This window comes from Oreochromis niloticus, linkage group LG20, assembly GCF_001858045.2.
Source record: "Oreochromis niloticus isolate F11D_XX linkage group LG20, O_niloticus_UMD_NMBU, whole genome shotgun sequence".
Lineage (NCBI taxonomy): Eukaryota > Metazoa > Chordata > Actinopteri > Cichliformes > Cichlidae > Oreochromis > Oreochromis niloticus.
The window spans coordinates 28,724,229-28,740,867 of NC_031984.2; the positions used below are offsets into that span (position 1 = coordinate 28,724,229).

Here is a 16,639-nt window from a genome sequence, read left to right on the forward strand (position 1 = left end):
CTGATCCACATGAACTGCGCCTAAAGCAGCAACTGTTCACGCATATCATGACAGTTTTATTTGGGAAAATATGAGCCGCGTGAAAGAAATGAGCAGATACTGTATTTGTGGTCCTTACCAAACCAGCAGTAAACATCACCGCTTCACGTACCACGCTCTTTAACATAATGCTATTTCTGCCGTCGTCACAATTTTGGACGAGGAGGCTATCCGTAGACATGTGTCATTGTAGTTTGGGTCGCTGCATGGTTTGAAAGAAGCTTTTATGACCGGGGGGAGGAAACTGTTTGTCATTAACATTATGATGGTATGAGAGGTATGCGGGAGCTGACGACGGGATGAACAGGCGCGGTAAGTGCGGATGCTTTAAAGGGAACGTTTCCTGCAAACATACACACTGTGTTTGCTAACTGTTAGCCACAACTCTGTTATCTCGCCGGCTAGATACTGATAAATGTTGGCCGCCGATGGCAAAAACTAACAGTCATCTTCTGTCAGCTTGCCTACTAAGGTCCCAGTTTCTTATATTTTCATTTGAGCGACTGTGTACTACGTCAGTATAGTGTCAAAAAAGGACAAAGGGCTGCTGATAAAGATAAGCATCCAGAATTAATGGAAATTCTACTCTAATGTGAAGCGAGTCACCTTTCATTTCTTTATAGTTTTGTAGGAAAATTGGAAAAGGTGCAGCGATTTATTGAAAAATGAATAAACGAAAATACAGTATATAAATGCAGCAACCTAGTTTTTACAGTTTTAGCAAGCTAGGGTATTCGTCAGCACAGTCTGAACTCTGTTAGGCATCTTTCATAAAATGTCTTTAAGTAGTCTTCAAGAATAGTTCTCCAGGCTTCTTGAAGGACATTCAGAGCTCTTCTTTGGATGTTGGCTGCTTTTTGTTCTGCTTTCTGTTCAGATGATCCCACATTGCTTCGATAATGTTCAGGTCTGGGCTGTGGGGACAGTCCAATTCATGACTAATAGTGTTCTACTCTGTGTTTTTCTATAAATGTGTGCTTTTACTGCACTGGTCATTGCCATAAACCCATTGCCAATCAGACATTTTCCATTCTATGCAATATATGGCGGATCAAAATCTGATGGTACTTCATAATTCCATCAATTTTGACAAGATCCCAACACCACTGGATGAAATGCAGACCCAACCATAACAGAGGCCCTACCCTGTAGACACTCATTGTTTACCTCTCTTCTCACCTCCTCCATACTGTCAACAGTCACTCTATAAGACCTGTTGCCACTGACTTTTCGGTTGAGTTCTTGTGAAATTTCAGCCAATAACATAATACCCTGGAGATGAATTAATGCTTATCCCTTTAGGCTGTGCAATCTAAAGACCTCACCATTGCCCAGCTTTTGCTACTTAAAAAAGCACTACAGAAACTAACATTTCCTCAGTTTACTGTTACTTATGGTATTGCTGTTGTATCTGCTGCCGCTACAAATACTAGCACTTGCGCTGTGTGTTAATAAGTTTGTATGCCCTTTTGCAGTTTCATAAAGTATTGTTTGGGCTCTGAGTCAGTAAACTTCACTATTGTTGTTTCTAAGCTGCTAAGATGTAACAGAGAAATTTACTGGCCATATCAGGATGGCCCACTTATCCTTCGGGTGTACGGGCTCTTGGTCCCGGCAGAAAAGCCCAGAATTGGGTTATTTAATTTCAAGGATTTGTTTTTGCATCCTCAGCTCAGATGACTGTCTTGTGTCTGTCTAGTCTTTTTTCGCACACAGGGCATTTCCTTTTTCAGACACTGCAGAAGTTTTACTCGTGTAAGTTCTGTTTTTTGTTGAAACTGAAAGTCTGGGCTTTCTTAAGTTTGTGCACAATGTGCTCTACAATATAAAGAGATGACACCTTAGATGGGTGACATATTTGAATGAGTTGGTGACTCTTAACCGGATGAAATCAAGCACTGGTTTTAACAAAGAAAATTGGTAGAAGCTGGTGAGTAGCAACATGTCGTTCAATGAACCGTTCCAAATAGTTGGGTACACAGAAAACCGTGGTGAATGACTTCAAAATCAAGGCCCACTGTGGTGAATGAATAGCTGATACTTTACAGGCTTCTTTTGGTTGAGTATGGCCTAGTTCGACCAACGTGAGCATGTGATTTGGTCAAATTGCCCAACTTGGGTAATCCTCCACATGACTGCACTACAGGCATGGCAGAACAGATGACTCGGTTGTTTCTTGTGGTCAGGGTAGCGTGCGTGTACGTGTGTGTGTGTGTTTATATGTAGACAAAGTGACAGTACATTATATTCTTATTATGAACATGCAGCAGTGATGGTAACACCCAATACAATCACTTATCATGCACAATGCATTGTCCTAATGATAACTTGATACGTGTGTGTGCATTTGTGTGTTTGTTGTTTTTCCAACAAGATCAGACTTGGTCTTGAAGTGAAATGAGGTAGGCAAATGTAAGTCTTTCTAGAAGCAAACCCTGGTAGTCAGGAGTCTTGTTGAAAATTATTTTGACGAAGCACTGTCTTCAGTTTAATTATAATTTTAATAGAAAGACAGAAGTTTGATATAAACCAGCTTAAAAATTGGCTGTAAAAGGCTCCCCCCCCCCCCCCTCCTTTAAAAATGTAGATTTTTACCTCCGTAGAGTTTCTCTCTTTTGTTATTATCTGCGGAAATGTAGTTAAATGTAGTTAAGGTGTACTGGGACATAAAGGGGGTAGGTGATCTGGGAAGGCGCAGATTAGCCCTCTGCTATCTTCACTTCTTTTATCTTAAGCTCACGATAAGAAAGGCAGAGAGCAATCACTGTTTCTCAGCTGGCACTGTCCACAGTGTTGCAGCAACATCCAGTGTATTTTAAGATAGCTGGTGGCGCAAACAAGCACAGAAACGTAATTGTGTTGTTGTCTATAACTGTTGCGGTGTTGTGTGTGTGCGTGGATATGAACCAGATTAACTCGTTCTTTTAGTTTTCAAAAACCAGGGAAAGCAGCAGAGTCTGTCTGTGCTATAAAACAGCTGTGAGGTATTGAATGCCCCTCATATTGTCCGGAGTCCTTTTCTGTGCCCAGGTGCAGCTTAATTACTGTGCCGTTCCCATGGTTACCTCACCCGGGGCGGTGGGCGGGCTGCAGTCTGACTGTTAGCTACCTTTTATAATAATAAAATAATATTCCCCAGTACATTTTTCTTTTAATGTTACTGCCCTGTCCGTTTGTCTGCACCCGCAGTCTTAGACATGATAAAAAAAAAAAAGATTAAAATAAATAAAAATGAACGTCCTGTCTGTAGTTATCCGGGTGACGTTTCGTGTGACGGGTTTGTTTTCAGAAGCCGGTTAAACTCGTAGGTATGAAGAGCCCGGATCAGTATACGCAGGCTACACGGAGCCGAAGCACAACTGCAAGGTGGTCTGATTGGTAACTTTCTAAAAGGGCTTAATTTTAATCGTGCTTTGACGGTAAGATTAGTTTATTCCTTAATTTTGTTTTCAAAATAAAGGAATGTGGTTTCGTTTCGATGCGAGCCAGCTGTTTAGAAGCGGAAGTCTGTTCTGAAAAAAAAACAACCTTTTGTTTTGTTTTTCGCTGTTATCGGTATGAGTTTATAGCGAGCTTTTCACCTCGCTCGCGCTGTAAAGTTAATGTTTTCGTAAAACCTCAAAGTGTTTCCAGCTTAATGAGATGCGTGTGTTGACTTCATTAAAGTTTATGGTGACTCTTGAATCTCCTAAAAATCTTTTACATTGTGATCTTATTTATTTAGAAGTACACAGATGAACAAGTTAATCACTGACATTGTTTTACCCGCACTATCCTGGGCTGGAGAGCTCTCCCTGTTCAGTTTAGACCAAATTGCAGAGGCAAACATTTTTTAATATTTGTATCTGAATTCCTGCTCAGGATGTCTCACATTAAAGAGAGTCTTCTTCAAGTTTGCGGCATGGACCGGACACAAGCTTTGCACTGTGTTTGGTTAATATTGACTTTGAAGGTGTGTGTGTATGTGTGCGCGTTATGCTGCTCGGTTCATGTTAATGTTTTAACAGAGGCAAAACTCACCCTGCACATCCTGTTCTGTAGGTAGTGTGGTGGAGCCGCAGAGCGGACTCCCCTCACCCAGTCCACGAGACCCACTGCTGAATCCTGACACACACATGGTAAGAACCTATTCAGTGTTTCTGACTGCTGTTGTGGCGTGTGTTGTTTATTATATAACCGTGAGTTAGATATAGAAAAGAAAAGGATAAACTGGGAAAACCAAATGCTGTATAAGTGAAAGTGCAGAAACTGATGACTTGATGTTGTGCCCGGCACCTGTCACCTGTAGATGCAGAACTTACATTGGTCTCTGTGGCCTTGCTATAAATAACCTCTCATTTGTGGTTTTTAGTATCACTTCCAAAGACAAAACCTGACACAATCTGGCTTCCTACAGTGGCTGTTTAACATGTAATGCCAGCAATGATAAGTTGACTAGATTTATTGAAATGAACCGCTGTGTGGATGTGAAAATGAGTCTGATTTTGAATCTGAAATCCTGTTTGGCTCTCTCTCCCACCAGGATGTTCAGGGGTATAAGTGGGTGCGCTGGCGGGTGTGGTTGTGTCGACTGGCTGCCCTGCTGTCCTTGGGGCTCCTCCTGCTTGTGTTTCACTGGCGCCCACGGTTTGGTGTCTTTGCCCGCTGCAAGTCCTGCCCTCTGGCTTTGGCGGATATTCTGCTTCTCAGAGTGAGATAATCAAACAGTTCCTATGCTGAAGTAAACTCAACCTGACTGCTGGCACTATTATCACTGCCTATCACTTTGTTCCACTTTGTCCTTGCAGGACTTAATCTAGGTTTCTTATTGCAAAAACTGGCTTGATCATAGAGTATTAGTATATGCATTATGTGTAGTTGTTTACACATTCTCCTAACAAGTGATTCCAGGAGGAAACAAAAATCCCTTTGGGGTTGCGTCAGGAATGGCATCCGGCATACTAGCGTAACTTTCCGTAACTTTTTAAAAATATATGCAATGATAGTTCCCCTCCAGTGGTGTGTATATTATTTTAATATCACTTTAGCATTCCCTTTGTAGTCTTTAAATGTCTTTTCCACATCATCAGGAAATAATTGAGAGAAAACAGAGTGTACTTATAGTTTTAAATAGGACATCCTCTCCAGCTTTGTATTCCCGGTGTCCTGCATTCACAGTTTGAAACAAGCTTTTTTAGCTCCTCTCTCATTAAGACCAGCCTCCTTTTACGCCAACTGTCTTCAGATTGACTGCCAAATGTAAAAAGATTTTAACAGCAGGTGGGTGAAGCACTGAAGCACTGAAGTACTGGAACTTTGTAGTGAAATACTCCTGCTTACACTGAGCTGAACAGTTATTACTTTACTTTATTTTGTGATGTTCTGATCACCCAGATTGAATGGCAGTTTTCTGTTAGATATTTCCTGTCTTGCTTTAAAAAAGTGTCCAATTTTCCAGCTCTAACTGGTGAATTTGTGTAACCTTTTCCTTCAGGACAGTTTTGGCCAGCAGCATGTGGTGGAGATCCTTACAGAGGAGATGGAGGAGGGAAGGTGAACTACTTGTCTATATATTTACATGACACCTTAAGCCTTTTAACTGTGTACATGTATCTAAGAGAACTGTTAAACAAAACTAATCTAACTTGATTGTTTCTTTCCAGTTTGGAGTTGCTTGGACAGTCAGAGGATACTGAATCCAGAGATACAGTTCAGCTGTACAAAGAGGAGGTAAAGCAGATGTTTCAGCAGAACCTTTTGTCCTGAACGGTACTTCTCCAAGATCTGACAGCTTTATTGTGTTGCAGAAAACACTGCTACGGTACTACCTGTTTGAAGGACTGCGTTACGTCTGGGTGGATAGGAAAGGCGCGTTCTGTCGTGTTAGGTACGGAAAAAAATGTAATGCAGTGGGATTCAACTAAACTAGACTCATGAGTTCGTGTGTCTTAAATAAAAAGAAGAACATACCCCAAAACTCGTTATTTTAATACTCTAATGCACTCGTTGTGAAAAAAAAAAAAGGATTTATTTATTTATTTGTTTTTATAGTGTCCTCAATGAGGACTGGACCTGCAATAACCTGCATAGCTTCCAAAAGGGACTGAGTCCCCTGGAGCAGAGCTTTAGGTAGGAAACACATGGACACAAACACATTCCCTAATCTCAGAGGACAATGCTGAATAATCAAATGCACGATTTCATTCAGGAGAACCATATATGGAACAAATCTTATTGATGTGCCTGTGAAGCCTTACACAAAGCTGCTGTTTGAGGAGGTGGGATGCATGATTACCTTCATACCAATTTCTTTTTCATTGGGCTTTTAAATATTTAATGTAATAATTTATTTAAAAAGCTCACATGACACATCCAGTTGTATATTTTTTAACATTTTTTCACTCTTTTTTTGTTTCTGTAGATCCTCAACCCATTCTATGTGTTCCAGATGTTCAGCATCGTCCTCTGGATGGTTGATCACTATTATATTTATGCCATATGTATATTTATTGTCTCTGTCATCTCCATCACTATCTCACTTTATGAGACCCGGAAGGTGAGCCTGTTATCAGAAACACACTGGAATTGTAACTGATTGTGTTTAAGCACAGAAACGAGAGAATAATGGTATTTATGTTTTTGTGACCAGCAAAGCATCACGCTTCGCAACATGGCCCAGCTAATCACAACCGTCACTATTCGCAGAAAGTCAGGAGGTGAGGGTTTTTTGTTTGTTTGTTTGTTTGTTTTTTAAAGCAGATGTTTTCTAATATGAATTTACTTTTTTTTCCAGAAACACAGTTATTTGTGGAATGTTTAACTGATTGATACTTAAAATAACTTTGACAGGAGTCCACTAATGTAATTCATGTGAAGATGGAAGAGCAGTCGATATGCTCATTAAATAATAAATAATATTAAAAAGTTTTAATTGTTAAAGCATGTTTGTCAGTTAAAAACACTTCGATTTGCTGATGAGATCAAAAAATAGTGTTCAAACTTAATGAAACTCATTGTAGCTGTTTTTTGTGTCGGTAACAGTTGCTAACTCTTAAACCACAGATGCACCCTATTAAACAGAATTTAAAGTCCAATCATTTGGACCAGTTGTAGTGTACAAGTAATTTGTTAAACAGTTTAACTGGCACATGTTTGTCCTCCCTTTATGGTCCTCTCTTTATGCACCTACGTGGACAAGGACCTTGACAATGTGCTTTACCGGCTGTAGTTGTGTAACTTTGTTATTCTATCTCATACACAAACATGTTCTAATAAGCATTGCTGAGTGCAAACAGAAAAACTCCACAGGGAAACTTTAAGCTGTTCCCTTGAGGCAAAAAGCAGCTGAGCTTTTTGTTTGTTTAACTAGTTTGCAAAAATATCCAGCAGCTATAGAAATGTAACAAAAAAAGGGAGAGAGTGAGAAAATATAATTTGGTTCCACATTGCCTACAAGGTTACACATGCAGAAACAGAGAAAAGTACTACATTAAGCACATTAGTGCAGGACTGGTCACGAGGACAAACATTTGCAAAGGAAGTGTGAAATTATCATGTTCTAGTAGGTTTTTGATTCTGACTAGTCACTCCAGAAGTCTTCGCATAGACATCTGTACTGGACTGTGTGTTTTCTCAGAGGAGGAGTGTGTGAGTTCGGTGGAATTGGTCCCCGGCGATTGTTTGATCATCCCTCAGGAAGGTATGCTGCTGCCCTGCGATGCTGCCCTGCTGGCTGGGGAGTGTCTTGTCAATGAGAGCATGCTCACAGGTAATTAACTGACCTCAACAGCACCTAAAGACATTTTCAAACAGCCATTTTGAACTTTTCTAAGACATCCTGCAGAGGTGCACGTGAGAGCAAATGTTTGGACATTTTATTTGCCAGTCTGTGTAATGTATGATAGCTCTGTGACCCATGCTGATGGTTTAGAACAGGTAATAGTCTGATGAATTCGTAGATCCTGCATCGTGCCTTCAGTGTGTTCTAACCAGGTAGCACCCTGGCCTAAAGCAAACTGAGTCGTTCCAGTAGAGAGAATAAATGTGAGGCAGACAATTTCCTGCTTTGTGAGAGAGGACAGTTTCTAACAATGTCCCTATGTAACTATCATAACCAGGTCCTGACCTGATTCTCTGACCTGAGTTAATGTGTGGAAAAACAAAATCGATTGGCCGTGCTGCTCGGTGGTCATGTTATTAGCTCGTCGTGCCCACAAGACTAATTTAAAAGTCTTATCAAGGCTAGAATCAAGTCACATTTCACAACCTTGAGTTTGACTGAAGCAACAAATTGGCCATCAGAAGGGATTTTCTTCACTTCCCAACTACTTTGCATGTCAGTGCTAGTTATTCAATGAATGTTTAGTATATGAGTCTGTGTAAAAGAGGGTACATAACTTACTTCAGACACATTTTTATTATTTGACCAACTAATGGTCGTGGCGCTTGGTCATAAAGGTGTGTTACTAATTCTTATTACAGCCTGACTTTGAGGAATGTGTGCAGTAATCTGCTCTTGTCATCTGTGTCCAGGCGAAAGTGTCCCAGTGCTCAAGACTCCACTGCAGGCTAGTGATAGGAAGTACAGCTCAGACACTGAGCGCAGACACACCCTGTTCTCCGGTACGCAGCTCATTCAGGCAAAGGGAGGAAGACCAGGAGGCGTTGGGGCTGTTGCTGTTGTTACAAGCACCGGTGAGTAGAGAAACCGATGATGTGACTCATTCTTTTAGTGTTTATTTTGCAAGTTGAAGGGACCCTGTGATGCTTTGACTCCATGCGGAAACATTTTTCACTGAGACAAGACGGATCAGACTTTTCTGAAGTGATTAATAAAAACGAGTATAAAGAAAATATAAAAGGGTTTACAGTTGCAAATAATTATACATTAAATATATCTTGGCACTTAAACTGTTTATACACCAAGTGAAACCACTTCTGTTTTTATGTGGATTATCCGCAGGGTTTTTCACAGCCAAAGGTGACCTGGTCAGCTCCATTTTATATCCTCAGCCAATCGACTTCCGCTTTTACCGAGATGCCGTCAAGTTCCTGCTCATCCTGGCTTTAGTTGGTAAGAGCTTTAACAGCAACCTGGTTATCATTAAGACATGAAGCCTTTTGACTCAATAACAAGTTTTTCCAATATTCCCCATCTCACTGCTGCAGCTCTCATTGGAACCATTTACATTTTTGTGGTCCTCTATAGATCAAATGTAAGTGGCATCTCTAGTGACTGCATGTTTTGCTCGCATAGTAAAATGCTATCACTGACCTGTGGTTGGATGTGTGTCCAGGTGACCTGGGCAGAGCTGGTTATTAGGAGTCTGGATATTGTGACCATTGCGGTGCCTCCCGCTCTGCCTGCTGCCATCACTACTGGCACAATCTACGCTCAGCGCAGGTTGAAGCAACATGGCATCTTCTGCATCAGTCCACCGCGCATCAACATCTGTGGCAAGGTCTCACTCTTCTGCTTTGACAAGGTGAGGAGGAAGAGTGTTACCAGAAGTGCGCTGTGTACATAGAGATGAACCACAGCTACTTTACATGTTGCCGGTGCTTTGTACATCTGTTTTCTCAGACAGGAACATTGACAGAGGAGGGTCTGGATGTGTGGGGAGTGATGGAGGCGGGGCCTGCCGGTTTTTCAGAGCTGGTGCCTGAGCCCAGGCTTTTGCCTCCGGGGCACCTGAAGTCCGGCTTGGCCTGCTGTCACACTGTTGCGCTGCTGCATGGCCAGCTCCTCGGAGACCCTTTGGAGCTTAAGATGGTCGAGTCCACTGGTTGGGTATGTTACCGTGTTACTTATTTCAAAGTGCTTAAGCTTGCATGCATCTCATTTAAAAATTTGGATTGTTTTTTTTTAAATAATTGATGAAAATGTATGCTTGGAGGCTCTTTCAGTTTCACAATCTGAAAACATTAATGGGAATTAGAGTTCCGCTTTTTCTGATTTTGCAGACTCTTCAAGAGCCAGATGGCGATGGCAGTGTGCTAAATGCAGAGTTTGGAGGCCACAAAGTTTTGGCAGTAATGAGACCACCAGATCAACAAGCTTATGGAGCAGTGAGTATCCCTGTTATCACTGATACAGGTTGATCAGTAGGATTTATTAAAGCGAATGCTTACTGACTGTAAAGTTGTTATATGGGCAGCGGTATTTTTTATTTTTTTTTCCCAAATAGTTGCCCCTGTGTTTCGGCTGCTGATAATGAAAGATGTACTTGGTTTGTGCCTCTTTTCTAATGAAAGACAGTTGGAAAGCAGATGTAGCCAGGGCAGGTAGATAAATGAAAACGCGTAAGCTTAAGCATTGTAATTTTTTTTAGTCTGCTTTGTCTGCCATTTGGAAAGATCAAGAACTTGCAGAAAGTCTTCATTTATTCTTTAATTTTGCTCTCAGTCCACAGATGAGGCGATGGCCATTGTACAAAGGTTTCCCTTCTCCTCGGCCCTGCAGAGGATGAGTGTGGTGACAGTGACCCACGGGGGGCGCTCAGCTCTTGCTTTCATCAAAGGCTCTCCAGAGATGGTGGCGAGCCTCTGTCACACTCAAACAGGTTCAAAATTGACACGAATCATAACTATAGTTTTAGTGACATTCACTCACGTTTTGTTTTTTTTGCAGTACGTTTTCCTATTTTATGACATTTGTCCAAAATGGAATGTTTGCATTTCCAGTTCCAGCACAGTTCTCCAGCAAACTGCACAGCTTCTCCAGTGAAGGCCTCAGGGTTCTCGCAGTCGCCTACAAGCCATTGGATGTGAACTCTAACTTAAGCACCATTGAGCGGTAAGAACATAGTCTATATTTCTGGCTTAATTGTGGCACAAAAAATTATCAATTTTTAAAATAATATCTAGAATAGTTTAATATGTTTGCTGATCAAGCTGTTTGTCCACAGAGGGGAAGTAGAGAAAGACATGCGCTTCCTGGGTTTGCTGATGATGAAGAACTTGGTAAAGCCTGAGAGTGCCAAAGTTATCAACATTCTGAGAAAGGCGAACGTTCGCAGCATTATGGTCACTGGTGAGGAATATTTTTGTATTCACCACTGACCGTGCAACTTATAATATTTCTTGTTATAAGATAGTAAGTTGCAGGAATCAACACAGATGGGTTTTTTAACGTTTTTTTTGTCCTATCTTGTGTGTCTTTTTAACCCTAGGGGACAATGTTCTAACAGCAGTTAATGTAGCAAAAACCTGTGGGATGGTGGGATCTGACGAGAAAGTGATATTCGTCACTGCAACCCCCCACACTGCCCAGTCCATGCCCACCCTGAGGTTCAGCCTGGAGGAGGAAGCGGCTCTTTCTGGCCAAAGTTCAGTAGAGGTCATCACTCAGGTTGGTCTTGCTTAAATGGGACATTCCACTCTGGATTGTACTCTGTTGCTAAAATGTTTGTTACATTCACACTAGCAGCTATGAAATTATGAAACGGCTACGTTGTGAAAGAGTTCCTGTTGAAGTGTTGCTCACTGATGTCACGCCTGGGTTCTGTGTTTGTGCCTGTGGTCTGCAAACATGGAAGTAAATGACCTCAGTGCTCAAGTAAAGTCGAGGCCTCATATTGTTGCCTGGTTATAGTTCATTTTTAATGGAAGCAAATTTGTGCAGCTTTGAAGGCAAATGAAATGGTATGATCTTCATCTCTCTCTCATATCAACACATTTCTTAACAGCTTGAATGCTTTCTGTTTCTATGACAGTTGTATGCATAACAAGTCCAGCCATGGCCTACTTTTTTTTCAACCGGCAGGATTCATTCGAGTTACTGTTACTGATGTCTCTCCTCCTCTCTCAGGGTTTGTATCAGGGTGGTTTTGTCTATCACTTGGCTATCAATGGCAAGTCCTTTGCTGTCCTCTGTGACCACTTCCCTGAGTATCTGCCAAAGGTAATGGAAACTGTGTAAACAGGAATACTTTGACAGTGCACCGCACTTGCATGCTAATGACTTTAACCTGCTGTCACTGCAGATTTTGATGAGAGCCACGATATTTGCACGCATGGCCCCTGACCAGAAAACCCAGCTAGTGAAGGAGCTGCAAAAACTGAAGTGAGTGCAGTTTCTGCAGTGTACACAAACTAGAAAGGAGTTGACACATAAGGAGAACAAATGGGAAATAAAACAGAGTAGAAATATACTGAAAGAAAGTCATTTTTATAATATTAACTGTGAAATACTGTTTCTGAAGCTACCGAGTGGGGATGTGTGGAGACGGGGCCAATGACTGCGGGGCACTAAGAGCTGCTGATGTCGGGGTTTCTCTTTCCGAAGCCGAGGCTTCAGTCGCTTCACCTTTTACTTCCAAAACTGAAAACATCAGCTGTGTGCCCCTGCTTATCAGGTAAAGACTGAGATTAAAAGCCTAGAAAACACAAAGCAGATGGGGGGGGAAGTCTTTTTGAAAACCAACCAAACTTCTCATTTGTGTCTGCAAAAAGAAAAAAATCTGTCCTTTTTTTTTCCTCCTCCTCTTTTTCCATTTAGAGAGGGACGATGTTCTCTGGTCACCTCCTTCAGTCTCTTTAGATACATGGCCCTCTACAGCCTCATTCAGTTCTGCTCCGTCATCATCCTCTACACAGTGAGTTTTAGCAGATCACAACTCCCTCATCTTTCTCTGCTTTGTCCCCGTAGATCACCTTAAACATAAAGCTGCAATTTATCGCCAGCTTTTCATCCATTGTAGAAATAAACCAAAACATACATTTTATGGATAAAATGACTGAAATAAACTGAAAATTTATGAAAATATGTGTATAAATAACTCATAATAAACGTTATGCATCATTCATTTCAAAATACACTTTTGAAAGGCTTATTTTCAAGGTAAAAAAAAGGCAAGTAGTAGGTAAAGTGACATTTACCACAAAGACACTTTATAATTAAATGTAATTATGAAATTATTAATTATTAAAGAGAAGCACAATGTTTACTTTGATACATGACTGCTGTCATGTCCTCTTCTTTCCCTTCCTGCCCTCAAAGCAAACAGTTAAATACTTTTACCAAATTTAGCCAGCTGCTGTTAGTACCTGTTAGATCTGGTTAGCTCTTGTTAGCATTGGCAAAAACAATCCAGAGTTCTGTGTTTTCTGTCAGGAATATTTTTAGATTCCAAATATTATGTGCCTGACTTAGCTAGCTGGTTAATTCAGTGTCACCAACAAAATGTGGACTGATAAGTTTAACTGATGTAAGCAGTCAAAGCTAATCAGGGTCTGTTTATTTACAATAGTTGTTCATGGAACACAGCTTGATTTAAGGCTTTGTAAAAATGTCTTTAAACATTGAAACTTGCTGAAACCCACTAAAATCAAGACCCTACAGTACTTGACAGACTTGTGGTCACGTGAAGAAATCACGTGACCTGTTTGACAAAGCGAAGCAGGCAAAAAGATCTCAAAAAGCAGCTTAAAAACAAATTCATCAACATCTATCAGTCTGGCAAGGGTTAAATATCTGATGGTTTGGGACTCCAGTGATCAACAGAGAGAGACATGATCCACAAATGGAGAAAACTCGGAACAGTGGTGGACCTACAGTGGCAAGTCTACCAAAAATACTCCAAGAGCTCATTGAAGACTCATCCAGGTCACTCATGCTGGAAAACCCTCCGCTTTGGCTGAATGAAAGCAGTTCTCCGAAGAAAAGTTGAGCAAAGTTCCTCCACAGCGATGTGAAACATTAATTGCAAGTTATCGCAAATGCTTGATTGGACTTCTCGCTGCCAAGGGTGAAAAAAACCCAAAACAAAACAGTACAGCCTGGTCTACAGGTAGTGAGAAACGAATGTGGCCAAAAATTTTAATAAAACGGCATGAGCGAAAGCACACTGCATTCTGTTCAGCTCTCCTCTAAAAAAGCAGTTTTAACTGTTATTCTTAGAAGCAAATGGAAATGACTGTGCATGTGGAGCTCTTCATTGATAAAACTTTAAAATTTGAAAAATGTTCTTTCACTCAATATTGAACACTAGCCCATAAGATGTGACCTGTGCAGTCTCTTAACACCAAATGCCAAACAAAACCACAGTTCGGTTGACTTGATCTGCATGAAATCAAAACAAAGTCCTAAATCACAGGTTTGTTTTTTTTTTTCTCCCCTAAATAATCATTCTTGGTGTGTGTCCAGGTGAAGACGAGCATAGCAGACCCGCAGTTCCTGTATTTTGACGTTCTCCTGGTGACTGTGCTGGCCATTGTGATGGGGAGAGGAGGCCCTAGTGAAGAGCTGTACCCTTCCAGACCCGCGGCTAGTCTGTTGGCCCTGCCCGTCCTGGGCAGCCTCTTCATCCACACCTGCATGATCGCTCTGGGCCAGTTGGCTGCGCTCTTCATCACAACCTCAGAGGAGTGGTCAGCAGAATAGCTTTTATTTCTCATCAGACTGCCCTCAAGAAAACTGTTTACGTTGACTTCTGTGTGTTCAGATGCAGATTTAGAAAAAGAGCATCCCACGTGTTCTGCACTTTAACTCTTATTTGTCTCCTCCTTCATTTTTAGGTATATTCCTCTCAATGCGACTGAGGTCGGAACAGCCAATCTGCCAAACTTGGAAAACACCTGTGTGTTTGACATATCGGGTTTCCAGTACATCATCATGTCAGTGGTACTCACCAAGAGCTACCCCCACAAGAAACCCCTCTACCACAACAGTAAGTCAACATGTTCAAATGCCACAGGAGGATGATTTCAGTTTGGGAGGTCGATGCATTTGGACAAATTTAGAACTATTCATCAAAGTCATACTGAGTTCAACATTATTAGTGAAATTTATCACTGATGCAGGACAGTTGAGTCACAAGTGTTTTTTCTCTCCTTTTCCCAGTGGTTTTCCTTATCCTGCTGTTCATCCAGTTTGGTGTGATGACCTGGCTGGTGTTGTATCCTGGGCCTGCCATTAGCTGGTTACTTCAACTGTACAACATCTCTGACATGAATTTTAAATTGCTGCTCGTTAGTCTGGCTGCTCTCAACTTCCTCATTTGTTTTGTCGTGGAGGTGAGTGATTTGTACGGAGCTTCCCAGATTCCCTGTCCTAGGACATCTGTTAAACTATGCAGCAAAATCAACGAAATCAGACATCTTTACAATGGCTGTGATAGAAAGCTCGTAACATTCTAAAGTGAACATGTTTCCTAGAATAAGGCCCTACTGTAGACTTTCATGTCTTCTTTTTTTTTTTAAACTGTAGCACATTTTAAAAGCAGCAGTGTTGAGCAACGGAGTGATGCGACCATGCTTTCTGATACCTGTTAAAAGATACACAGCAGCATTTTGGACTAACCGCACATAGTCCACTCTAGAGGTGTTGAAGGCCTGAATAAAGAAGATGGGATTTTTCCTTAGCGAATTGATGTAACTGATAGAACATTATTTAAGAACTGTGGCCACTTAGTTCTTTTAAAATAGAGAAGCATCTTAAAAAAAATAAATAATAGTGAGGGAACAATAAGAAGCAAGAGGGCACAGGCTATCAGTTAAATAATCCAGAGGGTTATGACTTCCAAATAGTCATTTCGGGTTTGTTTTTTTTACATTTTGGGTAAGAAAATTCTCTGCAGACTTTGAGATCTTGTAGACTGTTAAATGGGGTAATAGCAATAATGATGCTTTCATTGCTTTAAGTGAGATATGGTACTGTGCAAAAGTCTTCACACTCCATTTCCTTATACTTTGCTTTCAAGGAGACAGGCTTATTTTGCAAATTTGGAGAACTATTGCTCAAGACCTGACTCTGAAGATCTTTCAAAATTTTCTTTGGACACTGACTTGCTTTTTTTAAATTTTTTATAAAAGAAGTGCTGGGTCTAAAAAGTAACTTATATTAGATGAACATAAAATAAACCAATCCTGCCAAGACCTCAGACAGTAATAATTTGTCATTTTCTATTTTCTGAGCAAAATATAAAGAAAGGAATAGGGGTGCCTCAGTACTGTTGTGCAGTACTGTATATCGACAGATTCCCTGAATTATTCTACCACTTTCATGGTTTTTTTTTTTTTTCTCCCAGGTGCTGATAGACCTGGGTCTTTTGAACTGCCTTCGACTGCTGCGAGGGAAGCGTCCATCTAAGAAACAATATAAACAGCTGGACTCTCTTCTGTCAGACTCCACATCATGGCCACCCCTCAATCAAACTCTGACCCCCACAGATACAGTTTTGTACTGTAGCTAGCATCGGCTTGGCCTTCTGTGACTGTAATCTGAGCCAAACTATGCCACAGATGTCCAAACTACATCCCCAACTTGACCAACAATGCGAAGTCATGTTTACCTTCAATAATAAACTATTTTTATTTAAGCTGCAAGTGTGTTTTTAACAAGTTATTTCCAAGAGTTTGTGTTTTCCAATGCAAAGCACTGAACGTAAACCTTTTTTTTTTTTTCTCCAAATCATTTTATTAAAGTATTTACAGGCAGTTTGTGTTCGCACTTGGCTAAACCCGTCTCCTGCTCTGTCGCTAGAATTCCTGAACAAAAATCGCTTACCAGTACTGTGAACTCACCCTCAGTTTCTTGAAATACAGTAACACAACCAAAAAAAAAAAAAAAAAAAATCAGGAAGTAAAGATGTGATACAGGAGGCACAAGCTGAATTCAACC

At 40.9% G+C, this 16,639-nt stretch overlaps 1 protein-coding gene across 5 annotated transcripts; it reads left to right on the forward strand.

Moving 5' to 3' along the window:
• The first annotated feature begins 120 nt into the window (after positions 1–120).
• Positions 121–16,344, forward strand: atp13a2 (ATPase cation transporting 13A2). 5 transcript variants are annotated; one of them, XM_003449126.5, is made up of 29 exons: positions 121–351; positions 4,081–4,157; positions 4,562–4,729; positions 5,513–5,571; positions 5,682–5,748; positions 5,826–5,905; positions 6,070–6,147; positions 6,227–6,296; positions 6,440–6,574; positions 6,668–6,734; positions 7,655–7,786; positions 8,551–8,712; positions 8,981–9,091; positions 9,187–9,233; positions 9,315–9,503; positions 9,602–9,808; positions 9,982–10,086; positions 10,424–10,580; positions 10,702–10,813; positions 10,926–11,050; positions 11,190–11,368; positions 11,828–11,920; positions 12,003–12,082; positions 12,222–12,374; positions 12,518–12,614; positions 14,165–14,388; positions 14,536–14,687; positions 14,861–15,033; positions 16,047–16,344. In XM_003449126.5, exons 1-29 carry the CDS (start codon positions 339–341, stop codon positions 16,209–16,211), a joined length of 3,477 nt encoding a protein of 1,158 aa, XP_003449174.1. In that variant the 5' UTR covers positions 121–338; the 3' UTR covers positions 16,212–16,344. The 5 variants fall into 5 exon arrangements, with proteins under 5 accessions (XP_003449174.1, XP_013129176.1, XP_013129179.1 ...); XM_013273722.3 differs by lacking the exon at positions 121–351 and adding an exon at positions 3,290–3,458; XM_013273725.3 differs by lacking the exon at positions 121–351 and adding an exon at positions 3,290–3,417.
• Positions 16,345–16,639: the final 295 nt, after the last annotated feature.

Excerpts from the sequence above, each read along its gene's own strand:
- atp13a2 (XM_003449126.5), top strand. Across the intron at positions 5,572-5,681 it reads GAGGAGATGGAGGAGGGAAG|TTTGGAGTTGCTTGGACAGT; the intron begins GTGAACTACTTG and ends GTTTCTTTCCAG. Across the intron at positions 10,087-10,423 it reads ATCAACAAGCTTATGGAGCA|TCCACAGATGAGGCGATGGC; the intron begins GTGAGTATCCCT and ends TTTTGCTCTCAG.